At 54.5% G+C, this 26,289-nt stretch overlaps 1 protein-coding gene across 1 annotated transcript; it reads left to right on the top strand.

The window, feature by feature from the left end:
* Positions 1-121: 121 nt before the first annotated feature.
* Positions 122-24,716, top strand: NPLOC4 (NPL4 homolog, ubiquitin recognition factor). Its single transcript, XM_056506039.1, has 17 exons — positions 122-231; positions 1,091-1,171; positions 3,353-3,465; positions 4,115-4,294; positions 6,100-6,148; positions 7,053-7,147; positions 7,713-7,836; positions 8,381-8,560; positions 9,399-9,485; positions 10,963-11,034; positions 11,919-12,045; positions 14,100-14,260; positions 20,210-20,281; positions 21,340-21,435; positions 22,113-22,229; positions 22,995-23,097; positions 23,402-24,716. Exons 1-17 carry the CDS (start codon positions 217-219, stop codon positions 23,557-23,559), a joined length of 1,830 nt encoding a protein of 609 aa, XP_056362014.1. The 5' UTR covers positions 122-216; the 3' UTR covers positions 23,560-24,716.
* Positions 24,717-26,289: the final 1,573 nt, after the last annotated feature.

The raw sequence follows: 26,289 nt of genomic DNA, 5'->3' as shown, positions 1-26,289 counted from the left end.
ACCTTGATGCAGCGGAACGCGAGCGCGGGGCGCGGGGCCGGCGGGGCGGGCGCGAGGGCGGGCCGGTGCCGGGAGGCGGCGGCCGGGCCGGGCGGAGCCGGGCTGGGCCGGGCCGGGCCGGGAAGGGAAGGGAAGGGCCGGGAGAAGCGGAGCGGGACGGGCCGCACCGGGCCGGGTCCGTGCGGCGCGGCGAGCCCCGGGCCCGCGGGCAGCGCCATGGCCGAGACCATTGTGAGTGCGGCCGGGGGAGGGGCGATGAGGCAGCAGATTCCTGTGGGGCCGGGACGCGGTACCGGGGCTGGGCCGGGCCGGGCAGCTCCCGAGCGGTTCCCCGTGGTTTTCCCCGCGGGGATCGGGGCTGTGAGGCCGCGGTGCCGCTCACAGCGGGCGGGGGGCTCGGGCCGGGAGGAGAAGGGGCTGCTCGCTCCGGTGAGGGGTCCCGGCCCCGGCCCGGCGGATTTGTTCCCCGGAGGGAAGTTGGGAGAGTGGGAAGGGGCTCCTGCGGGGTGAGGGCAGCTGCCCGTGTCCCCTGCCCTGCCCTGTCCCCGTGTCACACCGGAGCGCTTGAGAGTTTCCTTTAGAACTGTTCCAGCCCCCCTCAGCGCTCCGGGCACACCGATATTTACATTTGTCCCCTCTCTGCCTGTCCCCGCAGGATTCCCCTCGCCCGTTCCCCCCTGGTCTGCAGCTGCTGCCGGGCAGGAGCTCAGGTTTCCCGGGAGCAGCTGGAGCCCCGCGGCTCTGCCCCCTTCCCTCGATACCGGGGCTCAGCCACGGCCAGTGCAGTGCCCAGTAACACCAGCTGGGCCGGTGCCTGTGTGAATAACTCCCCTTGGAAGGTCTCATCCACCCTCCTGAAGGTCTAATTCCATCTCTGAGGTCAGAGCTTTGGCCAGAGGTGTTTTCCTTGAAGAGCCCAGAGCGTTGCAATGATTCCCCCTGGGCTCACAGGCTCACCCAGAACTGCTCTCCTGGCTGTTTCCAGACCCTGTGAAAGGTGGAAACAGGAGGGAGGAGTGGGGGACATCAGGCTGGTGGCTCAGAGTGGGCTCTGTCCCCCCTCCCTGACTCAGTGTTCCCTCATTCCCAGATTATCCGTGTGCAGTCGCCAGAGGGAGTGAAGAGAATCACGGCCACAAAGAGAGAAACGGTGGGAACGTTCCTCAAAAAGGTACCCCAGGATCCCCAGTGCCTTCCCATGGGATGGGCAGGGCTCCTGTGGCTCTGTCCTGTGGGAGATCTGTGTTTAACCCCCCTGGCAGCAGTGAGGAACAGCATTCCATGTGGAAAAACACACTTTGATTGATATAGCTTGTGTTGTTCTAGAGGGATAATAACCAGTTTACAGAAAAAACTCCCTCAGCTTCTCTTTTTTGGGGTTCTCCCAAAGAACTGGCAGCTGGGAAGCAGAAGGGGAGGTGTGGGATGGTCAAACCTGCTGCTCCAGGCAGGTTCCAGGCTGGCTCAGCTGCTGGATTTGGGCTTGGAAAGTGGTTTGGATGTGCTGTGTGTGCTCCTGGGTTTCCAGTCTGGTTTTGGAGAGAGCAAGGGAGGGATGGAGGAACTCCTGGAGAGGAGCTCTTGGCTCTGCTGTGATGCAGCTGCTCTGTGTTCTTCAGGAGTGAGCAATTCTCCCTCTGCTTCCCTCCTGGAATGGCTCTGGAGCCCTGGCACTGGGGGTTCCTTGCTCCATGACGTGTGTTCCCAAAGGGAAGGGAATGGGAGCAGGTGGAAACCTTCCCTTTGTGAGTCACAGCTTTGTCTGGAGCTGTGGCCCAGACAGGCCAGCATTCCCTGACAGCATTCCCACCTGGCCAGGGAAAACCCTGATGTTTTTCAGGGCTGGCTCAGGGACACTCCCTGCAGCCTCTGAGCAGCCTCAGCCAAGGCAGGAGCAGCTCCCAGGATCTCTGGAGCCTGTGCAGAACCAGCTGCTGCTTTCCAGGGCTCAGGTTACCTGAGGGAACAATCAGGCTGGAAAACACTTCCTGCCAGGACAAAAGCACCTGGAATTGCCTGTTGATCTGGGGAAGGCTCTGTCCTCTGGCTGAGCTGGAGCAGAGACATGTTTGGGTTTATTTCCTGCTGCAGGGTTTGCTTGGAAGAGGAAAGTGGCAAATTTTCCCACCTCAGGTCTGTGTTTTATCTAAATCCAGGTCTCTCCTACCTGTGCTGTGGATTTGAATGCTGGAATGTTCACCCAGGGGCTGAGTTTGGTGTTAGGGGGACAGCTGGAGTTGGAGAGGTGTCAGGTTGCTGCTTCCATACCAGGAATTAACCTGGATCTGCTCCAGAAGTGCTCAGGGAATAAAGGGCTGGAGAATCTTCCTTGTCTCCTGTGGCACATCCTGTGGAAAAGCACCAAAAAAATTTACTCTGGGTGTGCTCAGGATCAGGAATTAGCTCCAACCTGCTGTGGGATTTGTCTGCCCCCAAAAATGGAATTCTGTGGCCTGAGGAGCAGGAGCTGATCCCTGTGAGAGGCTCCCATTCACAGGGATTGCTCTGTGCTGCAAATCACAGCCAAGCTGACAGGGAAAAAAACTGCTTTTCGTGGCTGTGCTCATGTGACAGCTCTTCATGGCTCATCAGATTTGTCCTGTGGGCAGGATCCCATCCCTGACTCTGACCAAAGCCACGGGGATTGTTTTATTAATAAAAATAAAAGCCTTTCACTTCAGAATTTAGGGCACAACCTGGCAAATAGACAAACTTTCAATGCCACTTTGAAACTGATGAAGTTCTCAAGGGGCCAAAATGTGCAAATTATTTTTGCTGGGAAGAGGTGTTGGAGTGATTCCAAGTAAACCAGACTTAATCTGAGCTGGGAAAACCTGCCTGGGGACTGAGAGGTGGCTGCTGTGGGAGAGAATTCCATGGGAGAGAGGACAAAAGCAGAGGAAATGAGACAGAACAGCAGGAAGAAGCTGAGTGAAGCAGCTGGGAGGTGGGAATGGAGCTGAAGATGCACATAGGTGGAAGTGTGGATTGTGGAGTTCTGCTTGCAGGAGGATGGAATTATTTGGTGCTGTGTGCTGGTGCAGCTGGAGCAGGAAGACTGGGAAAATGGAGAAGTTTCTCCCTCCAGTCATGCAGTGCTTGCCTGGCTGCAGCTGAAACTCTGCATTTGTGTTGTGTGAGGCAGAGACAGTTCTGGTTGAGTTGTTTAAGCTCCTGCTTTAATCCATTGCTTGTTTTTCCAGGTGTTTCCATCTCTTGTTATCCCGAGCTCAGGAATGAGGGTGAATTGAGCTGAATTTCTGGAGGAGAAGTTCTCTGGGATTAGCTGTGGCCCTGAGCCCCTTTCAGGAGGCTCACACCTCACACCCTGTCCCTTCTCCCTGTGCTGCAGGTGGCCAAGGAATTTGGGTTCAGGAATAATGGCTTTTCTGTGTACACCAACCGGAACAGGACCGGGGAGATCACGGCAGCACAGAACAAATCCCTCAACCTGCTCAAGATCAAGTGAGTCCTCACCAGGAGGGGAGCTCTGCTTGGGGCTTCCAAAATGGGAAAAGTCACATCCCAGGAGTGCCCAGCTCCACTCTGGGATTGGGGAGGGAGCTCTTGGTGGCTGTGCTGGAATTGGGGGTCACAGTGACACAGGAGAGGTGGTGGCTGTCCCTTGGGTCACTCCTTGGGGTGTGTGTGCTGTGGGGAGGCTTCATCCTGGATTTCCTTCCCTAATCCCTGCTTTCACCTCTTTGTCTCAGCTTTTCCTGCCTCATCCCCACTTTCTCTCTCTCCTCCCCAGTGTTCCCTTCCTTATCCCCCCACTTGCCCTCCTGTATCCTTGTTTTCATCCTTTCATCCCTCCTTTCCCTACCTCATCCCACCTTTCTTTCCCACATCCTTGTTTTCACTCCTTCATCCCAACTCCCTCCTCCATATTTTTCCCTCAGCTTTGTCTCTTGATAGAAGAATTTGCATTTATTGCAAATAAAAGGAGGAAAAGGTGGCTCATGGAGCAGCTCCCACCTGTGCTGCTCTATTTGGAATCTGTGCCACATTCCACACTCTTCTCACATTCCATGGAAGTTGGCTGCCTGCTGGGAAGCACCTGCAGTTGTCTCCCACACCTCCCACTACCCTTGTGCTGTTTCCCACCCTGCAGGCACGGGGATATGCTGTTCCTGTATCCCTCCAGCCCCGCTGGCTCCTCCTCAGAGACCATGGACACCTCTGTCTCCCAAAATTCCCGGCCTGGGGGGGCCCCCCAGGTGGTGGAGGATGAGATTGACCAGTACCTGATCAAGCAGGATGGGAAGATTTACCGGAACCGAGACCAGCAGCTGTGAGTGGGGCTGGGTCTGTTCCTGCCCAGGGGTCTGGGGCTCACCAGAGCCTGGAGTGTGATGGCCCAGCCCAGCAGTCAGGAAAATACTGTGGGAAATGCCCTTGCCACCATCCTGAGTGTCCTGGGGATGTTCTCAAGGGAAAACTGCCCCTGCCATTGTCCTGGGAGGTTCAGTGAGCCCAGGGAGGAGGCAGGTGCCCAAATCCCAGGGGTTTTTGGCAGTTTTCACTCAGAGCAACCATTGTTCTGATGGAGGAGAGCCTGGTTTTTGTGCTTCTAAAGCATGTGGAATTCTCTAGATGAGAATGAACATTCTGCATTCTTCCTGGGCAGGGTTAGATGGGATTTAGGGAAGAAATTTTACCTGTGAGGGTGTCTGGCACAGAGTGTCCAAGGCCAGATTGCATGGGGCTGGGAGCAGCCTGGGATATTAAAAGGTGTCCCTGCCATGACAGGGGGTGGAATGGGATGAGCTTTAAGGTCCCTCCAGCCCAAATCATTCCAGGATTTACTGTTCCAAGCAGGAGCACTCTGTGCCTTCAGATTCAGCCACTGCTCATAAAGGAAAACATGGAAGGGAAGGAGTGGAAGTTTCCAGTGGCAGAGGTTTGGAAGTGGGATTTGGGTCTCTGCCTGCTCTGGTTTCCCTTCATCACATGTCTGCCTGATCTTTCCATGGATCCAGGGAGTCCCTTTTGCTCACAAAAATGCACCAAAGTCCAACTTCCCAAAGCTCTTCCATGCAAGAGGCTTAGGGAAACAAAGCAGCTTCTCTTTGTGTAAAAATAACACAACAACAAGTTAAACCCACCCAAAATCTGCTCTGGTGCTGCTAAAACATCCTCTGCTGGGAGGGGGCTTTTATTACTCAGTGTTAATATCCCAGTTGAGTCTGATGTCTGCACTGGTTGTGGCCTTGGGGCTGGAACCCTCCAGAATAAAACTCCTGAAGAGGTTGGAGGGAAAGTTTTAAAGGTAAAACAGAATGATTTGCCCTTCCCCTTGGGGTTGTTCTCCACGTGGTTTATCTTCAGTGCTGCAGCAATGAGGAAGTTTGTGTTAAACCCTCCCTGACCTTCCCAGCTGACCATAAATGATGGGATGTCACATCACTGGAGCAGTAAAGGCAAACCCACCACTCTGTGGCAGAAATGTTGCCTTGAACTTGCCCACGTTTTTCAGAGGAATTGATGGAGCTGTTCCTAGCAGGGAGCCGAGGCCCAGGGGAGGCTGTGAGGATAAAAGGAGTTGTCTGGGCTGGTTCCTGGCTTTGGCAGTGTGGATCAATCTCCAGTGAAGGATGCTGAGTGCTTTAGTAGCATTTAACTCTCCTTTGTGTACATTATCTGCCACAAAACATCCTTAAAAAACCTCCATTGTTTCCACAGCCCAACCTCACTGCTCCTCTCCTGGGCCCTTCCTTTGGAAGCCAGCACTGACCTGCTGCTGGGGATGTTTTATTGTTGGTTTAGGGTTTTTTTTTTTAAAGCAATCACCACAAAAGGAGATGTTTTCCCCTCTGTAACTCTACCCAGCAGGACTTTATCTGCCTGATAAACACACACTTTGCTGGTTGTTCCTGCCCTGCCTGATAAAGGATGAACATTTTGGGTGGCTTTTTGTTAAAATCACCCTGCCACGTGGGGGATGGAGAATTGCTCAGAGCTCGTGTGCATCTTCCACACCAAACTTACTCCAGAGAAACTTTTACAGGCTGATTTTTCCATTATTAAATAAGATTTATTCCTCCTTCAGTTTCCAGGTGAAATGAGATTTAACCCCAGTTCTCTCTCTCTGCCCAGGTGTCGCCATGGCCCCTTGGGCAAATGTGTGCACTGTGTCCCACTGGAGGTAAGAGCCCCAGGAAGGTGCTACAGACTCACCCCAGTTCCTCCCAGTATGAACACTTTTCCTAGGAATGCTGCCTGCCAGGAGGTGGCAGCTCCAGGCTGGAATCCTGCCATGCACTGCCAGAGCTGCTGGTTCTGGGATCACTGAAGCTCAAGGCTTTTGTGGCCCTGGGTTGATCCTGGTTAAAGCTGTTTTTTCTGCAGTAATGAGTTTAACAGAAAGTGCTTCAAGAAAGCTGCATTCTCCCTCAGTCTTCAATTTTCCCTGGATTTTCTTGTTTTATCCCCTCTCTCCTGGATCCCAGCACTTCCCAGTTTAACCACCTGGCACAGGGTGATCAGAGAAGCTGTGGCTGCTCCTGGATCCCTGGCAGTGCCCAAGGCCAGGTTGTTCCAGCCTGGGACAGTGGAAGGTGTCCCTGCCCATGGCAGGGGGTGGAATGGGATGGGCTTTAAAGCCTTTCCCAACCCAAACACTCCATGGTTTTCTAGGTTGAAGCAGCTTTAGTGACGGCTCCAAACTTGTGGCATGAAGCAGCAGAGGGGATTCTGGCTGTTCCAGGATGGCTCTTCCCCTCTGCTGGAAGTGCTCTGAGAGTCCTTGGCCATGTTGGAACAGCTGGGCTGTTGTTTGTTGTTAGATAGTGAAATGAAAAAGCTTTTTGCTGTTGAGATTCTGATTTGTGGGGCCAATCTGTTCCCGGAGCAGGAGGCCACCATAAAACTCCCCGTTGTAAAACTCCACTGTTTGCATCCCAGTAGTAGCTGCCTTGAAAATGAGCCTGAATTTCCTTGATTGCTTCCACATTGGCGGGGTTGAGTGTGGAACATGCATTTGCTGAGGGATCAGGGTGTTATCAGACAGGTGTGTGACCTGGCTCTGCTCTGTGCCGTGTTTTTGGCAGCCCTTCGATGAGGATTATTTGAACCATCTGGAGCCTCCTGTGAAGCACATGTCATTCCATGCCTACATCAGGAAGCTGACTGGAGGGGCAGACAAGTAAGGAAATCTCTGGCTTTAAGGGAATCTGGTTGGAGCTTTGGTTTTTTTAACACAAATGAAAGTACAGACAGATCTCAGTGTTAGACACGAGGATTGAATGGCAAATGGGGGAGAAAAAAAACACATTAAAAAGTTGATGTTAAAAGGAAAAGGCAGGAGGGGAAAATTAGTCTGTCATTTTATGTCCCCATTTTATTTCTATATTTCCTTTTCCTGTGGCAATAGAATTCCTTCCAGGAAACAAGCCTGATGGAAGTAAAGTTTCCCAATTACACCAAGCTCCAAGCCTGTTTCTCAGACTTGGGGGACATAAGTTAATCTTCTCCTTTCTATTTCTAAAAGAGACTTTTAAAGTCTCTTTTGGAAGATGCAGCTCAAGTCCCTGAGAATTCATTTGAAGGGAATCTCCCTTTCCAGGATGCCTTGTGCACATGAAAGGACGATTTGCTGTGGTGCTACAATCTCTCGCTTCCCACACACTCCATAAATGTTTGCTCCAAAAACATTGACTGAGCTAACAGCAGCCTTTTCTTCCTTCTCCTCTTTCTCTCTCCTCTCCCAGAGGGAAGTTTGTAGCCCTGGAGAACATCAGCTGTAAGATCAAGTCGGGGTGTGAGGGACACCCTCCCTGGCCCGAGGGGATCTGCACCAAGTGCCAGCCCAGCGCCATCACCCTCAACCGACAGGTGAGAGGGGCTCGGGCACCTGCCAGGGGACCTGGCTTTTAGTCTGGGAAAGGTGACTTCCAAAAAAACCAGCCAGGAGCACAAAGCCTCCAGCTGTCAGGGCAATCCTGTCCAGTCTTCAGGCTTTGCAAAATGGGCTTCAAAATGCCCATTCTTCCCAGCATGAGGACTGAGCTGGCAGCACTGGTGGTGAAAACTGGTGATAATTCCTGCTGCTTTTCCTCATGGGATCCAAAAGGCCACTCAGGTTCTGCTTGTTTCCTCCTAAATTTCAGTGTCCTTTTCCCTGCTGAGGCTCTTGGGGTGAAGGTCCCAGTGAAGCCCTCAAGGTGCTGGGGGTGCTCAGCACATCCCACACTCCAGCCTGAGCAGGGAGCAGTGCTGAGGGGTGGGAGCTGAGCAGAGGGAGGAGGGAGGGACCCCCCAGACTCCCCCAGACTCCCCAGCCCCGCTGTGCAGGACCCAGCTCCGGAGGGTGGTGTGTGTCCTGGGAAGGGACCAGAGCCAGCAGAGGACGGCCTGACACTTGAACTTTGTCAAACAGAAATACAGGCATGTTGACAACATCATGTTTGAGAACCACACAATTGCAGATCGCTTCCTAGACTTCTGGAGGAAGACAGGGAACCAACATCTGGGCTACCTGTACGGCCGGTACACGGAGCACAAAGACATCCCGCTGGGGATCCGGGCCGAGGTGGCAGCCATCTATGAACCCCCCCAGGTGAGACCCAGGGGCCACTCACAACTGGGGAGCACACAAGCACTTTCTCAGTTTGGAAAATAACACTCAGTACTTCCAGCTGCAAGGAAAACTGTGCTGAGAAAAGGTGAAACCCAGGCCCTCAGTGCTGACTCAGAATCAGGGAACACACAAACACCTTTTTAGTTTGGTATTTCCAGCTGCTGCTCCCCAAGGAAAACTGTCCTGAGGAAAAGAGGACATGATTTATGTCCTTAACATCACCGTCCATTGCAGTCACAGAAAGAATTTTAAATGCCAGTTTTGCTTTTTGTTGTTTTTTATCCTTGGATGGTTTAAATCCAGGGTGACTGTAACAGTGAATTTCACTTTTAGTCTTTCCTTGATTCCTGGCTTTCCAGCAGATTCTGTGCTAAAAAAAACAGTTGCAGCCCTTGCTTCAATTCCTTACCAGCTCTCTGAGAAAATTGAAGCAGCTTAATTAGATAGAATGAAGTCTAAATGATTTGAAGAGGAAATGCTGGAGAGGCTGAGGATGGGTTTGTGTGGAGCAGCAGAGTCCCCACTAGGTGGGGCACGGCACCACTCCTCAGCCGAGTGCTCCTCATGTGTTTCCTTCCTCCTCATGGTTTCTGCGCGGCTGCCAAGTAAAATCCAACAGATTGTCAGTGGAAAAGGAACAAATGGGAGTGTGGCTTGAGAGCAGAGTGGCACAGGGAGGTCTCTGGGGTGACACCAGTCTGTGGCGATGCCCGAGGGGAAGCCCAGGCTTCTGCTCCCACCCTCTGCCTCACTGCCCAGTGGCTGTACTGGTTTTTTCCCCAGTTCTGTGTCACTAACCAGTGTCTCTGTGCTGCAGATTGGCACCCAGAACAGCCTGGAGATCCTGGAGGATCCCAAAGCCGAGGTTGTGGATGAGATCGCGGCAAAGCTGGGCCTGAGAAAGGTCAGGATGTGTCAGATCTCGTGTGTCTGTGTGGGGCAGGGCAGTGGTCAGCAATTCTCTCCAGCTCCATGGGGTTATCTAAGACCCTCTAGGTTATCTATATCTTGCTAAAGTGTCAGCAGCTGTTACATTTTTAGGTCTGAAACCCAATCCAGAGGATTTTCCTGAGCACAGGGCTGTGTGGCTGCAGTAACAGGGGCAAAGCAGCACAAACTCCCATCTTGCCTTTCTTTCCACTCCAACAGGAGCCATTCCTGGGAACATCTCCCTGGCAAGTGCTAATTTGGCCCAGATGGAGCTGGAGTTGCCTCTGTGCTCCGTTTCCAGGAGCAGGGGCTGCCCTTGGATTGTGTTCCCCTCCTTGGTGCTGCAGGGAGTCAATGGTGTGTGGGGTTAGGGGTGCAGGTCCCTCTCAGTTCCAGCCTGCAGCAATCCCATCAGGATTCCCTGATTTCCTGACAATCCTCCAACCTGTGCTGATGTTTTCCGGTTTGGGAGCAGCGTTGGAATGGTGGGAATGCCAGGAATGGGATGTACACTAAACAAGATTTGACTTGCTGGAGAAAACCCGCCTGGGAGAAGGCTCAGTGCAGACTGTAAACATCTGGGGAGGGCTTTGTTCTCCCAGATAAGATCCCATCCCTTGCCAGAGGCTGGAGCAAAACTTCTCTGTGTGTTATTTATTTCCATGTTCTCCCATCAGATATTTTTAATCCATGGGACTTAACACGTCACCAAGTGCTGGGTGCAGGGTTTGGTTTGCCTGGGCTCTGGGGAGTTGGGATGGGTTCTGCCTTGGAAGGGTTAATGCTGTGGGAGCTGGGGTTGGCACCTGGGTGGAGAGGGATCATCCCAAGGTGTGTGTCCGTGTCACTCCTGTGTGGAAGGATTGATCCCAAGGTGTTTGGACATGTCACACGTGTGTGAAAGGATTCACTGAGCTGTGTTTGTACCACAAAAAGCTGGAATGTGCTGTCTGGGGTCAGTGCCCACTCCAGTTTGGAATGAATCACACTCCAGTATCAGCTTTCTGTTAACCAGTGCATGCAAGGTTCAAACTGGGATTGTGTGAGAGGTTCAGACTGGGGCCACAGGAGCTGCTCTGTCACCTGTGGGCTCTGGATCCTGCTCCAGACTCTCCGTAGGAAATGCTGGGGGAGGGAGCAGGTGGTGGCACTGAGGCCTCTTGCAGCCTCCAGATCTTTCCATGAAAAAATATTCCATAGTGAAACCTAATGCTGCAGGTGCCCTGGCTGGCCAGCTGGCACACTGCTGCTCCTGGAAATGGGATTCCAAGGAGCCCAGCACAGCTGGGAGAGCCATTCCCTGCAGGCACTGTGCACAGGGCAGAGGGGAGCCAAGAACATAGTGTCCTGTGAGCAGAAAGTGTCTGAGCTCTTCTGGTTTCCTCTTTCTTTCTTGTTTTTTTTTTTTGTCCTTTTTTTTCCTTAAATCAACTCTCCATCCCCCTTTGTAGGTTGGCTGGATATTTACTGACCTGGTCTCTGAAGACACACGGAAAGGGACCGTTCGATACAGCAGGAACAAGGTGAGATCCAGGTGTGACCCAGTGAATTCCCAGTGAATTCCAGCTCCTTTGCCAGGCAGAGAGCTGAGCCAGGCTGCACTGGAATTCTTGGGAGATGGGGTTTTCCAGGCACTTTTAAGGAAAAGGAGCTGGAACCCTTGGAAATGTGTGGATTGAGCTGTTTGGGAAGCAGGCAGAGCTGCTGGAGCTCTTCACACACCCCTGCTTTGAGGAAATGATGCTCATGGAATCATGGAATAGTTGGGGTGGGAAGAGACCTTAAAGCTCATCCAGTGCCACCATGGGCAGGGATAACTTCCACTATCCCAGGCTGCTCCAACCCCAATGTCCATCCTGGCCTTGGACACTTCCAGGGATCCAGGAGCAGCCACAGCTTCTCTGGGCACCCTGTGCCAGGGCCTCACCCTGCTCACAGGGAAGCACTTCCCAAAATCCCAGCTATCCTTGCCCTTTTTAGGGCTAAGAAAACTCCAGGGAGTGGAGGGGAATGTGAGGGACAAACCCAACGAGGCAGAGTGACTCAGAGGATGTTCCCATGGGCTGGGCTTTGTGACACATACGTGGCTCAAACTTCGACCTCCTCAGCTTCCTGTCCTTGTAAACCCAGTGATATCCATATTTGGAAAGTGAAACTTGATTTTTCAAAAAAAAAAAAAAAAAAAAGGTGTGTAGAGGTGGGTGGGACTGGATGTGGGACAGTGCTGAGGCAGCCCAGGGCTGGGGAGCTGACAGGTCACATTCTTGTCCTGGGCTCTGCAGCAGCTTTCCACGAAAGCGTGTTTTCCTGGGGTGTTGGTCGTTTTCCTTGGCTGCAGCCCAGGGAAATAGGTCTGGGCTACGTCACCTTGTCCTTTGGCTGATTGGAGTCCGTGCTCTCCCCTCAGGACACGTATTTCCTGAGTGCAGAGGAGTGCATCACAGCTGGCAACTTCCAGAACCAGCAGCCCAACATCTGTCGCCTCTCTCCCGATGGGCACTTTGGATCCAAGTTTGTCACAGTTGTGGCTACAGGTACAAACTGGCCTCAGCCCTCTGGGCTTCACCTGAATTACCTCTTGTTAGTAGAAGAATATGCCAAAAATGACATGTCCTGCTCCCCATCTGTCCTATTTAACAAGGGGTTTGCTCTATCAACTAAAATACTTCCTCATTCTTTGTTTTATTCTCTCTACGATTACTCACTCCTTATTTATTTGCCCGTTTTTTACTTTACAACTGTTTAAAGAGACAGAATTGAGGCTCAGCCCCACATCTCTGACCCAGAAATCACTCTCTGCCTGCAGCCAGGGCAACAACTGTTGCTCACTTTTTGTTTCAAATCCTTAAGCTCCAGATTCTGTTGCCTGGAAGCAGCAGTGCAGAACCACAACACTTCAGACTTATGGATTAGTTCCTCCTTCAGGAGAGATCTTTACCTCCCTCATGTCGCTGTCAGGGAAACCTGACAGGGAAAAAAATCTGTCAGGGATAAAAAAAAATGTGTTTGGAAACATTTTTTTGGCTGAGTAAAACAGAAGCTCCTCCACAGAGCTTTTGGTTAAACCCTCTGGTTTTCAGGAGTCTCTGTAGATGGGCTGGGCTGGGAGGGGGGACACTGGCATGTGCTGGGAGGGCTGGAGTGTTCCCAGTTCACTCTGTTCTTCTCCATGGGATGACACATGTCTTCATTTAAACCTTCCCTGGAGCAGAATCGCTGGTTCTGGCTCTGTTTAACACAATGAAAAAACCCTCATGACTTCCAAATAACATCCAGAGTGAAAAGTGAAAGTGGGATGGGACATTGCCTGCCCTGAGCCTGGCTTTGTAAGAGTTCCCAGGGCCTTTTTTTCAGTGAAAAAGCTCTTTTTTTAGTTAACAGGCCTGTGCCTGTATGTTCCAGACTGCTAAACACATCCATCTCTCATTAAATATAGATCTGTATCTCTCTTTTTATATATATTTATTTATTTAATTTTTTTTTAAACAAGGTGTTTTATTGAGCAAACACACTGCATTCAGGCCTTCCCCCGTCCTGGTCTATGTTCAATTTCTAGGAGTGTTTGTTCTGGAGCAGTGAGTGATTGAGGTTACAGATCAAAGGGTAGAAAAGGAATATTTCCTCTTTGCTGTTCCAGCTGATTTCATTCTCCTCTGTTCAGTCAGCCCAGCAGGTTCTATTTAAACACTTGAGTCCCTCTTTTTGTGCTGCAGAAATGTATTTGGATACTTTGCCTCAATTTTGCCTTTAAATCCTCCACATGGATTAATTCCTATTCCCTCCTGAATTCCTAGCTTTGGAAATAGTAACGTTTTCCTACCATCTGCCTCCCTTCTCTCTTTCCAGTTGTATTCCAGTGACACATGACCTGATGTTGCTTACATTATCCAAATGAAAGCGCCAAGCATGTGATCCTTCCATGAGCCAGGCTCTTAATTCCCACTTTCCATGTCAGATTTCCACCAAAGCATCCAGTACAGGCTGAGAAAACACTGTTCAGGCCTGGCATGACCAGGTGATCTGCAGCTCAGGGATCCTTGGGAGTGAAACAGGGCCACAGGAGCTGCATGCCTGAGTTTTGTTTGGAAAAGGAGGAGATGCCTGCAGGGCAGTGGAGAGTGATGCTGTCAGAGCCCCCAAAAGGGCAGCTCCTCCTCTTTGGAGCTCCTGGCAGAGCATTCCTGCTGTTACCTGGGCTCTGTGCTCTTGGGATAGTTGTGGAGATGTGTGTGGCTATGGAAATGTGGAGTTTAGAGGGAATTCTTGCCAGGCAGCAGCAGCTTCATCTCAGTGTTCATCACTGTTAGCCTTAAGTTTAATCATGGAGTCTTGGAATTATTCAGGTTGGGAAAGAGCTCCAAAATCATTGAGTCCAACCTTAGTGCTGCTCTTCCAGTTTCTGTTGGAGTTACACCTGGGAAATCACCCCTGTGCAGGATTTTCAGAGGAATTTTTTCATGGGAAGGGCTGTGAGATGGAGTCCCCACCCCTAGAGGCGTCTGAGGACATTGGCCTGGGTGACAACGTGTGGATCAGTTTTTCCAGCCTCAGTGATGCTGGGATCTCTAACCATGCTGTCCTCCTGCAGGTGGTCCTGACAACCAGGTGCACTTTGAGGGGTACCAGGTGTCGAACCAGTGCATGGCCCTGGTGCGGGACGAGTGCCTGCTGCCGTGCCGCGACGCGCCGGAGCTGGGCTACGCCAAGGAGTCCAGCAGCGAGCAGTACGTGCCTGATGTCTTCTACAAGGTGAGGCCTCGGGGCCTGGGGTGTGCCCCTGGGTGCAAGCACTGATCCTGAGGAGCAGCAGGGAAAATATGCATCCAAAATACTCAATTTCACAGAGTCGTGGGATGGTTTGGGTTGGGAGGGGCTTCAAGCTCATCCCATTCCACCCCTGCCATGGGCAGGGACACCTTCCACTGTCCCAGGTTGCTCCAAGTCCGTCCAGCCTGACCTTGGACACTTCCAGAGATCCAGGAACAGCCAGTTCTCTGGGTAAACTGGGCCAGTGCCTCATTCCCCTCACAGGGAAGAATTTCTCCCCAATATCCCATCTAACCCTGGCCTCTGGCAGTGGAAATCCATTCCCTTTGTCCTGTCACTGCATGCCTTGTCCAAAGTCCCTCTCCAGATTTCTTGGAGCCCCTTTAGGCACTGGAAGGGAATCTCAGGTCTCCCTGGAGACTTATCCAAGTAAATACCTCCAGATGAATGCCCCCCTCCTCTGGACTCAGTCCATGTCCTTCCAGCTCTGAAGAGCCCAGAGCTGGAGGCAGCTCTGCAGGACGGGTCTTGGAAGTACATGAGGTGCCCCTGCTGTCCCTGCCTGCTGCACTTTGGGGTTGTTGGTGATGGATGGAATGTCATTATTCTCTTGCCAGTTGTTCCTGAAGCCCTTCAGCCCCTCCTGTGCCTGCAGGGCCGAGTTGGGAACTCTGGATCAGGCTCCCTGCAGATCCTGATAGCGCTGCCGCTCCAGCCAGGACTCCTGGTGCCCCATGAGCAGGGACAGAGGAGTTAATTAATGGCACTGCTTGCTGGCTAATTAGCCATCCATCACCCTGTTAGTTATCTCCTTCCTGTCCTGTGTGCTCCTGCTGCCTGTGGTAAAGCTGTTCTTTGAGGAGCACAGGATAAGGAAGGAGGAGGAGTGGAACGAGGGGATTGTGCTCCAGCAATGGGAATAGAGCTGGCCAGTGTGTTCCTGCTGGTTTCCCTGGGAATCTCCATGGTTTCCACCCTTAGTGCCAGGCTGCTGGCTTGCCTTGACCCTACCTAGAAACAAGGAACACCTCTGGAATAAATCCAGTGCTGGAGAGGCAGAGCAGATGGAATCCTGCTCTCTCTTCCTCCTCGGAGCTGATAAGCCAGGGCCGATCACAGCCCAGCGGAGCCGGGTGTGCAAAGGTTGGCCCCGAACGTGAGGAGGATGAGATCATCTCTGGCATCTCCTGATCCTGCTCTGGAGCAGCCCAGGCTGTGCCACACTGGGGCAGCCCCGCAGGAGGTCCTGCAGGCCTGTGGCCCACATGTGGCCCACCCGGGGTGCTGGGAGCAGCAGGAAGCTGGTGGGTGTTCCCAGAAGGGCTTCACTCCCATCTCTAATCTGAAGCAGGGAGATAAACAAAATGGGAACGGATGGCTCCAGCCTTCCGTGGAAATTTCCATCATCCACTGATTCACTGGGTCGGGCTGCAGCTGATTTCATGTTTTAGAGCTTCTCTCCCTAATTGCCCTTTCCACAGAGTGCTTGAGGATGGCCCTGCCAGGTGGGATTCTCCCTCAGCCTTCAACAGATTTGGCTCTAAGATCCCTCAATTATTTTTAAATGTTCTTAAATCTGTGGAAAGCTTAGTCACTCCTGGCTTGGGAAACCTTTAGGGTCCCATTAAATGTGCAAGGCTTGAGATCAGAGACACTACCTCATCCTGGGATGGTGACAACAGCCGTGTCCGAGCCCTGGTGAACTCCAGGAGCAGGAATCTGGTGGCACAGAGTGGAATCTTTGGGGTCCAGTACCTTGCTCTCCCTTTGTCCCCAGTCTGTGATGTGGGGTTCCCCTCAGTTCTGACCCCCCCCAGCCAGATTTGGGGAGAAAGCTGCACTTTGGAGTAGTTACTGTTTTCTCTGGGACTGTGCAGAGAAAAACCCATGTGCATTCCCATACAATATCCAAGTATTCATCTGAAAAGCCCTTTAGGATGAAAGGAGCTCTACAAATTAATTCTAATTGGATGAGGACCAGGAGGCTGATGTTTGTGGAGTGTGGATGTATTTATAGAACAGCCAGATGTGAGGCAGGATCCGTGGAACTCAGATCTGTCCAAGGGCAGTGCCGTGGATTCACCTCTGGCTTGTGAATGGGAAAAGGAGCTGCTTTTCTTCCATGGAAATGGGGAAGCTGATGGCACTGGCATTGTCCTGTGGTTTTCCTGCAGCTGGGTGGTTTCTGTATTTCTTTACCATTCCCTTTCTCTTGGCCCCTTGCCTGCTGCTCCGAGGAGCCACCCCTGTGGAGTTGGCTTTGGGCTCGCAGCCGTTGCTGTCCTGGCTCAGGAGGGGAGAGCTCTGCTCCAGTGGGGAACTCGAGGGGTTTGGGGACTGTGGGAACAAGTTCCTTTGCTCTGAGGTGCCTCCTCAGGTAAGATTAGCCAGGAGAAAGAATGGATCCCTCCCGGCCTCCAGGAGTGTCTGGGAAGCATCAGGGCTCAGCTCTGGTTCCAGCTGGAACAGGGAATAACCAGCACGTGCTGCTTGGCCAGCTCAGCACACAGAGCTCAGGAAGGAGTCCATGATGTGCAGACACAGACACAGGTTGGGATAAAGACCCTGTGACTGAAGATGATGTTGTTGCAACAGCCACTTCACCCAATTTCTGAGCTGGATGAGGGTGAGCCCAGCTGAATATTCCACACAATTTTCCATCCTGTCTTCTGTCCTTGAGCAGCCTCCTCTGTCCATCTGGTTTTAGAAAACAGCTGGATTGATTTGGATTTCACTGAGAATGTACCTGGGGTTGATATTCAACACTGAGGGAATGCTCAGGGTGCAGCTGGGGGATCCCTCCCTGGTGCTGCTGCACCCCATCCCTGCTGTCACCTCCTCCCAGTCCACTGGCCCAGGAACTCTGGTGCTGACCTGCTCCACCATTAACTTCATCAGCTCTGGGAAGAGATTCCTGATGTTTTAAAGACACTTTAAAACTCCTGGATAATTGGATTTGGGGGCTGGCTGGCTTTGTCTCTTATCAGAGGTATTTGTGACAGCTCAGTGCAAACACGATGTCATTGTCATCTTTGCAGTGAATTGCATTTTTCCAGCTGCCTTAACATCCCCCCAGAGTTTCTTTAGGATGATTTAATGTGCCTCCAGAGTTTCTTTGGGAGGGTTTAACATTCCCCCAGAGTTTCTTTGGGGTGGTGTAAGACAAAAACCCTTTACAAGCATTGTGCAAGAGCCCTTTGCCCTCGAGTGCAGCACGTGCTCTGAAGTCTCCTGTGGCTGAGCCCTGGCCTGGCACCAGTGACACGTGTCCCATCCCTCCCTGGGACAGCCCTGAGCCAGGACCCTGCTTTTATTAGAGCCCAGCAGGACCTCTGAGGCAGGCTGTCCTACCATGGCATTGGGAATCCTCTTCCCAGGGAGAGCCGGGCTGCGGGGAGCGCTCACTGACGGGGAAGGACTTCCCTGGCTGCCCTCCCACCAGCTCATGAGCTGCCTTAGCCTTAAATGTCCCAGCTGCTGCAGGGAGGAGGATGCTGGATTAGCTCAGCAGGAGTCTCCTGGGAAGGGTTTCAACTCTCCCTGACCTGTCACTTGCTCTTGGAGAAGTTGCTTTGTTTCTGCGCCTCAGTTCCCCATGCGAGGGGCAGGACTGCCCGGGAAAGTGCCTGGGAGTCAGCAGAGGGAAGAGCAAAGCTGGGATTTCTCCACACATGGCAAGGACAGATGGCTGAGAGCTCCACCGTGCCTTCAGCAGAGGGAGCAGGTCGGGAATAGCGGCGTGGGATGGGGGATGCTCCCAGCGTGGGACGGTGACAGCTTGGGACACTCACGGCTGGCCTGGGACACGGATCCCCAGCCTCCCTCCTGGCTGGCAGCTCCTCATTTGGCTGCTCCCCTCACCCTTCATGGATAATCCTGAGGCCACCCAGAATTCCTTCTATCCTGCTGAGGTGTCTGTGTTCCCACCCTTTTCCTTATTCACCCTCATCCCCGTGCAGCTCCTGCCTCCAAACAGTGGGTTGAAAGCTCTAATCCCAGTTTTGATGCAATCTCCACTGGGATGATGCATTGTCCAGACCCTCCAGGCTTTGCTGCTGGATTTTTGTCCAGAAGCCAAATGCTCATAGCTCCATTAACCCCTTCCTGGCCTCCCTTTGGAGCTGGTGCCACTGGGCTTTGGGGGTCTCAGGCTGCAGCAATAACAGGAGAGTCCTGGTGATGCCAAGCTCAGGTTAAGGATCCAAACTTGATGTTCATTAAGGCCTTTAAAACATTATTAAATAATTGTGGTGGTGGGAGAGGAATGTTGGGGTTTGTGGGACTGTCCTGTCCTGTCCTCGGATCGGGGGGAGCGAGGTTCCAGTCTCTGGATGTCTTGGAGGCCTCAGCAGCATGCCATGAAAAAGCAGGCATTTAACATGGAAATCCCCAGAGGGGGAGATTAAAGCCAACAGGTGCTGGAAAAATGTTTCTGCATATTAGAATTTAATTAGATTGGAAAATGAATTCCAGATGGGCTAATTATGCGTGAGTTGTTGCAGGTCCCTTCATGCAGGGGCAGGATTGTGTTTGGGAAGCTGATTGGATCTGATTCCTGCCTCTTGTGGTATCACTGAGATCTAGAAGCAGGTTGGCTCTGGGGTCCTGTGATCTCCCAAAAAAAGGCTCCACAGCTCCTCCTGCTCCTGTCAGAGTCTGAGAGATCTGAGGCCACAACCTGTCATGTGCAAGGAGCAAAGATCCTTATCGGGATTGCCTTTCAAAGGAGCTTCAAAGACTGGAAAGGAGATTTTTTTACAGAGGGAACAGTTCTTGGGGACAGGGGGTGCTTGGGGAGGGGGTCAGGAAGGGGGGCTGTGCCTGGAGGGGAGCAGCGTGCTGGAGCCTGCTGGGGCGAGGTCTGACGGAGAGAGGGATGGTGCTGGCTGCTGCTGCACATAGCTGTGCTGTGTAAACACCAGGGAGAGCGGGGGAGTGGTGCTGGAGTGCTGTTCTCCAGGAGAAAACACGGCTGGGAGAAAGGGGAGGGAGTCCTGGAGTCAGCAGAGCCCTGCATGGTGCTCCTGGCTCAGCCCATGGAATGCTGCTCCCATCCCACACGGGGAGAGCAGGACTTAAAACTCCAGGGGTGACAGCTCCAGATCCAGCTCCGCCACCCAGAGCCCATGGAACGTCCAGCACAACATCCTTGGCTGGGAATTACGGGTGTATGATTTATGTGGGGCTCCATGAATGATTTATGCCACGTTAAGTGATGATTTAGGGAGAAAACACAACCCCCTCGTACGGAATCTTTAATGAAAAGTGTCAGTTCTCCGGGATTTATTTCCGAAGCGGCGTTTGAACCCGGCGTGTTTGACATCAATCACGTCTAATTGTCAGGTTATGATTAATGAACATATGCCGGCCGTTTGTCTGCCTAATTAAACTTTATGTTCCCTTCGTCTGGCAAAGCAAAACAAGTTTACGCCGTGGGATGTGCTGGTTCCAAGGGTCTGGGTCTGAGAAAGTTCCCAATTCCCACATGAAGAGTTGGGTGAGGCACTCCTGGACTTGCAGAAAGGCAGGTTTGCCTCGGCTGAGGAACAGAGGTGACCTGTCCCTCTCTTTAAGATGGAGCTGCTGCCTAAATGCCATTTAAAGTCATGGAATCGTAGGATATGTGGAGTTGGAAGGCACCCACCTACAAGGGTCATGGAGTAGAATCCCACCTGTACACTCCTAGGATAATTTTATGCCTCTCTGTGGTGAGATGTGACCCCACATTCTCCTGGCTCATAAGGAAACAGAGATCCTGATTGCAGAGATGCTGGAATTACAGAGATCTCCTGCACCACCCATCCAGATTATTTTCCACACCCTCAGTGATCTGCCAGAGCTCAGGATTCTGCACAAATAACTCCAGGGCAGGATCCCTTGGGCTTCGCACCACTTCCAGGCTCAGGAATAATCCAGCTCTTTTTCTTTCAGGACATAGACAAGTTTGGGAATGAGATCACCCAGCTGGCTCGCCCGCTCCCGGTCGAGTACCTCATCATCGACGTGAGTATTCCCTGCACGTGTTTGCTTCCCACAGGAGATGGTCAGACTGGAGCAAACTCCTAACCCACCTCTGAAATTCCCAGTGGAGGGGATCCCTGAGACAGATTATCCTCCTCTGCCTGCTGCTGCCAGGCATTCCTAGCAGGGAGGTGGCTGCCCTGCTCCGTGGGGTCAGTCTGGTGCCAGGGAACACATTTGTTTTCCAGGAAAGCACTGCCTGGTGCCTTATCAGGGCTCTGAGCTGGCCCAGAGCCACATGGCCGGGAAGCAGCAGCCCCATGGACCTGTGTCCCGGGCACTGCCTAATGAGGAAACTCCAGAGCAGCAATTAGGGCTCCATCTCCTTTGAGTGACTCAGCAGGTTGTCCAGAAATGCCTTCTCTTGGAGGAGGGAATTCGCTCTCTGGCACAGCTTGGCCGGAGCGGAGCTGCTGCCAGGCACGGCACAGCTCAGCCCTGGGGCTGGGAAACAAAGTTACAGTGTGGAAGGCAGGAAAGCAAATAACTGGGATGCCAGATGATATTGCTGGAGTTGGAAGTGGTGCCAACAACCATTAGATCCACCTGGAGCAGCCTCTCTGGTCCAGCTGCCCCTGGCACAGGCAGTGCCAGAGCAAGGGAGTTTCTGCAGGAGTGAAGGCACCTTTTTCTGAGGTACCTGGGGTGTCACTGGGATCAAAACAGAGGGGTGGAAGGAGCATTAGGATCCCCCAGGACCTTCCTCTAGCAGCAGCTGCCTGGTACAGGGCAAAGCTGTGCCAGGATTTGTGTCTCAGTGCCCTGTGCAGTGAGGGATGCTCTCCATGGCATCTGTCAAGACCAAACCAATCATGTCCCTCCAGCTTCTTTAGAAAGGGAGCCAAGGGCTGTGGTGATGGAATATCACTATAAATTAAATTAAAAGCCATCAGATCCCTGCAGGGTCCCTCAGTGTTTGGCTGAGCTGGGATCGTGACTGTGGCTGTTCTCAGCTATCTGGACTTGCTTCCCATATCCCACTGGTCTCTGGTCATCCTTCCTTGGATTTTTTATTTTCTTTTTTTTTTTTTTTTTTTTAGATTACTACAACTTTCCCCAAGGATCCAGTCTACACTTTTTCTATTTCTCAAAATCCATTCCCCATCGAGAACCGCGATGTGCTGGGAGAAACTCAGGTGAGGGGCGATTTCTGACGGAGCCAGGTTCCAAAGGGATGGGCTCTGCCTGTCTCATGCTCACTGACATCTGCAGAGGGACAGCTGTGCCCTCAAGTCACCCCTTCCTGCCCTCAAGTCACCCTTTCCTGGCTCAGCTTGCCAAGGTCCTTCCTGCTCGGAGCAGTGTCTGCATGCCAATGCTGACTGCTGGCTGGTGCTGAGCTCCAGACCCCACGATGGGATCAGGGCTCCCTGTGCCTGCCAGGCAGCTCTAGCCCCATGGTGACAGCACAAACCTGCTGACATTGGGGTCTGTTCTGCTCCCAGAGTGCTGCCTTCTCTTCCTGGATGGAATCTTTAAGCACAGAAAGCTGTTCCTGCAAGAAGTCAAGGCAGAGGATGGGGAGGAAGGGGCTGCTCTGTCCCCTCTCTTTTCTGTAGGAACAAAGCTGGAGTTGCCTGGCTCCCCCTCAGCACCTCTTGGATCTAAGATCTGCTCTGTGGGTGCTGGGGTTGCTCAAGAGGAGCTCCATCATTTTTCCTGGAAGTTGTTAGCTGGGATTCAGTCAGCCAGGCAGGGGTCTGATTTTGGGAATGTCCCTGCACATTGCACACAATAGCCAGAGGGGCAGGAATATCTGCAAGTGGATCCAAATAGGAATTGACTTCTCTTCATTACTGTCCCCTCTCCCCAGGACTTCCACAGTTTGGCCACATACCTGTCCCAAAATACTTCCTCCATTTTCCTAGACATCATTTCTGATTTCCATCTGCTCCTCTTCCTGGTCACAAACGAGGTCATGCCTCTGCGGGTAGGTAACGGGGCTGGGAGGGTCCTGTCCCCACACCATCCCCCCATCCCAGGGCCCTCAGCCCCTCCAGGGGTCCCTCAAGTGGGTGGAGGTGACCATTCCTGCCATCCCATGACCCTGGGCAGGGCATGGCTCTTGCCATCCAAGCTGTTGGGAGAAGGTTTAAAGAGTTTTTAAACCTTTTGTAAACTCTAAACACAAAGCCCCTGAGCTGCTGGGAGCACTGAGGGGGGTGGTTGTCCACACGATCCCAGAGCCAACTTGGCTGCGGCTCCCAGAGCTGGAAATGTTTTTAAAATTATCTCAGAATCAGGAATTTGGTGGGAACAATAAGGAGATCAGAGCCCCCAGAACTCAAGGCCGGCCAGCGAGGTCCTGGCTGTGCAGCTCTGCTGCCCCGGCACCGCCGGAGTTTCCTGGTGAGATCCAGCTGGGCTGTGCTCGCCAGAGGCTGCGCATGTGCGAGGCAGCCGGGATGACCGTGGGCAGCTGGAGATCAGGATGGGAACAGGGATGGGGGCTGGAGTGCTCCAGCATGGAGGGATTGCACCTCTGGGAGTTGGGACTGGCCTACAGGGAAGGGAATAGCTGCTGGAAGCAGAGGAAAGGAGTTTTTGGGGTGTTGGGATCTGTCTGGATGCTGGGGAGCAGAGGGATAAACTGGGGCACCCCAAAGATGTTGGGAAAAGGGGAACAGCTCAGATTCAGGGTCCTGCCATGCACTGGAGAGGTCCCCAGTGCTCATTTCCCACCTGTGACTTCCAGGACAGCATCAGCTTGTTGCTGGAAGCTGTGAGGACCAAAAATGAGGAGCTTGCACAGACCTGGAAAAAATCGGAGCAGTGGGCGACCATCGAGCAGCTCTGCAGTAAGGGGGGTCCCTGGGGCAGGGTGTCCCTCAGGGAGGGGGTCCCTTGTCCCTTTGGTAGAGCTGGCTGGGGGCTGTGTGGAGCCACTGCCAAGCTGCCACAGAGGCTGCTGGAGGCTTGTGGGGAGGAAGCTGTTCCTTGGTCATGGAATCGATCTTAAAGCTCATCCTCCAGCAGAGGAGGTTGTTCCAAGCCCCATCCAGCCTGTCCTGGAGCAGTTGCAGGGGTGGGGCAGGGCTGGTGAGGGGGCTGCAGGGCGGGGTGTGCAGGGATCCCAGCACTGCCCCGGGCTCTCTCCCGCAGGCACGGTGGGTGTCCCGCTGCCGGGACTGCAGGAGTACGGCGCCATGGGGGGCTCGTCGCACGCCGTGGCCGCGGCCATGTGGCCGTGCCAGCACTGCACCTTCATGAACCAGCCGGGCACGGACCACTGCGAGATGTGCAGCCTGCCCCGTTCCTAGCCCCGCCCCTGCCCGGAGCCACCCGCAGCGGCCGGGCAGCGCCTGTCCCTTCCCTCTCCTCCCTTCAGCTTCCAGCCCGGGCTGTGGAGCCAGGCACGGGTGGCTCCAGCCCCCCGGTTACTCCTCGCTCCCTTTTGGGGGCTCCCAGCCTGGACAACCAACGCTTTCCTCAGCCCCGTGCATGGGCTGGCCCCCCACCATCCTCAGCTGCTGCCAGCCTGCCCTGGGGGAGCTGGGGGGGCTTAGGGAGCTGCCTGTGCCCGCTTCCTACCCAAGGGGAGAGGGAGGCTTTGGCATCTCCCTGCCCACAGCTTTGCTCTCATTCCCTGCCCGCCTGAGTGCCTGGATCCCAACAGCTCTGGCACTGACCAGCCCCGGCAGCACAGACAGGTGGCTGTGATGTTCCCAAAGTAGGACAGGCACCCCTGGACACGGAGCACAGGGTGGGCACATGCCAGCTCATGGCTTGGCACCGCTTGGTGAGCTTTGGCACCCAGCAGGGGCTGAGGGAGGGGTGTCCCCTCCGGGTGCCGTGTCCCCCCACTGAGCATGGTTGAGCTCCCAGGGAAGGGTTGCAGGGCAGCCACGTAACTCGGGCACCCACCTCGCCTCCATCGTGCCCTGGGAGCCAGTCCTCCAGTTGGTGCCTTCCCACGTCCCTCTGGAGCGTGTCCTGGCCGGAGCTGGGGCTCAGGGGTCTTGCCCCCAGCCTCCCTTCAGTCGCCAGCTGGGGCTGCCCTGGGAGCTGCTGAGCAGGGGAGAGGGGCAGGTGGATGCTGGAGGGGCTCAGCCCTCCTCTCACAGGGCCTCTGACCCCCAGGCCCATCCTGGAGTTCCCCAGCCCTTGCTCAGTGAGCTCTGGTTCAATCCCGGGGGTGCCAGTTCCAGCACTGCCCCGTGTCCCCTCATGGGAGGGGTCCGGAGGGCCTGTCCTGCTTCAGGACAGCACTGCCCAGAGCCCAGTGGGGCAGGGACCCCCCGCCCCTCACTGGGGCTTTCCAAAGGCTTCATCCCAAGGCCCGGCTCCGGGCTGCGGTTGCTTTTCCCCTGGGTGTGCTGGGGTTTGGGGATGCAGCGCTGGGAGCGCCCGGGCCGGGCTGGGCTGACCCAGGCGCGGGGGCTGCAAGTAACGTGGAATAAAAGCACCTCAAACCAGAGCCTCCTGCACTCTGTCACCTGTCCCAGGGTGTTCCACATTCCCAACAGGAATGGGGGATGCTGCAGCCCAGCATGTGCCTCCTGCACTGAGCCAGTATGGGGTTGGAATACTCTATGTTCCCAATGGGAATGGGGAGACACTGCACCCCAGCACGGTGCCACGCGTGCCAGGATGGGACCAGCTTTTGTCACCTGTGACCAGCCAGGGCTGGGATGCTCCACATTCCCGCCGGGACTGTGTGTCCGGGCTCGTGTCTGCGGTCTGTTTGCAATCAGCCCCGGAGCCGCGTGCGGCCGGGCCCGGTGCCAGCCCCAGGCTGGAAAAGGGGGAGCGGGAGCGGCGGCAGCCAGAGCTGGGGAGCGCAGCCCGGCGAGCGGCCGCGGCAGCGGGAGCAGGGAGGTGGCACCTGCCCAGCCCGGCCCTGGGGGACAGCACACCTTGGGGACACGGGGACATGGCCCGGCTGCTCCCCCTCCTGCTCCTCGCGGCTCTGTGCTGCGCGGCCAGGCCGGGCCGGCGGCCGGCGGCGTGGGACTATGGAGCGGATGGTAATTCCCGACTCTAGGGACCCCCTTCCCACCGGGCTGAACGGGCAGCTGAACGGGTGGGAGCTCCTGTCCGGGGCCGGGTGAGTCCCAGGTGAGGGGCTGGCTGAGGCTCCTGCTCCTGGGGGGCTGCTCGTGGTCCCAGCCCGGCTCCTCCAGCCCAGAGACCCTCGGCGAGGGGCTGCGCCAACCTGACGCTGGTCCTGGACAATTGGAAATTTGCCATCACATCCCAGCTGCGGAACCTGCTGCTGTCGGACCACCAGACCGTGCTGCCCGACTACGGCCGGTGAGGGGCTGGGGGGCCCACGGGGCAGCCTGGGGGTCTCTGAGGGGATATTTGGGGATCCCTGAGGGGATACATGGAGTCCGTGAGGGGACATTTGGGGTCCCTCGGGGGATATTTGGGGGTCCTTCAGGGGATGTTTGGGGTCCTTGAGGGGATATTTGGGGTCCCTCGGGGGATATTTGGGGTCCCTGAGGGGGTATTTGGGGGTCCCTGCCCTCACGCCGCTGCGCCCGCAGGATCCCGGCGCTGTCGGGAGCCCTGGACGAGCTGTACCGGGATTTCCGCGGCCTGAAGGAGCAGCTGGGCCGGCTCTCGGATCGCTTCGCCCACCTCGAAGCTTCCGTGGAGCAGCTGAGCCGGGCCCGGGGCGCTGCAGCCCCTCCGCGGCGGGGGGCGATCCCTCAGAGCCCCCGCAGGAGCCCCGGGACCCCGCAGTGAGCGGGGCGGGGGCTCAGCCAGGCTGGGGGGACACGGGCATCGCTTTGGGGGCGTCTCAGAAAGACGGGGGAGCAGAGACAAAGCTTGAGGAGGCTCAGGTTGGGGGGTGTGAGGACATCACTTGGGGGGTTTGAATCTGAGGGGCTCAGGGTCATCACTTGGGGGACTCAGCCAGACTTTTGGGGGTCCATCCCCGTGGGTCAGGGTCCGCCCCCCTCGAGGATCGCGCCTGGCCTCTCTCTCTATCAATAAAGCCGCTGCCGCCAGCACCACCTCGCTCGTTTCTCCCCCGTGCCGGG

This window comes from Oenanthe melanoleuca, chromosome 18, assembly GCF_029582105.1.
Source record: "Oenanthe melanoleuca isolate GR-GAL-2019-014 chromosome 18, OMel1.0, whole genome shotgun sequence".
Taxonomy (NCBI): Eukaryota; Metazoa; Chordata; class Aves; order Passeriformes; family Muscicapidae; genus Oenanthe; species Oenanthe melanoleuca.
This window is presented reverse-complemented; position numbering and strand designations above follow the sequence as displayed.

Excerpts from the sequence above, each read along its gene's own strand:
- NPLOC4 (XM_056506039.1), top strand. Across the intron at positions 3,466-4,114 it reads CTCAACCTGCTCAAGATCAA|GCACGGGGATATGCTGTTCC; the intron begins GTGAGTCCTCAC and ends CCCACCCTGCAG. Across the intron at positions 22,230-22,994 it reads ACGAGGTCATGCCTCTGCGG|GACAGCATCAGCTTGTTGCT; the intron begins GTAGGTAACGGG and ends TGTGACTTCCAG.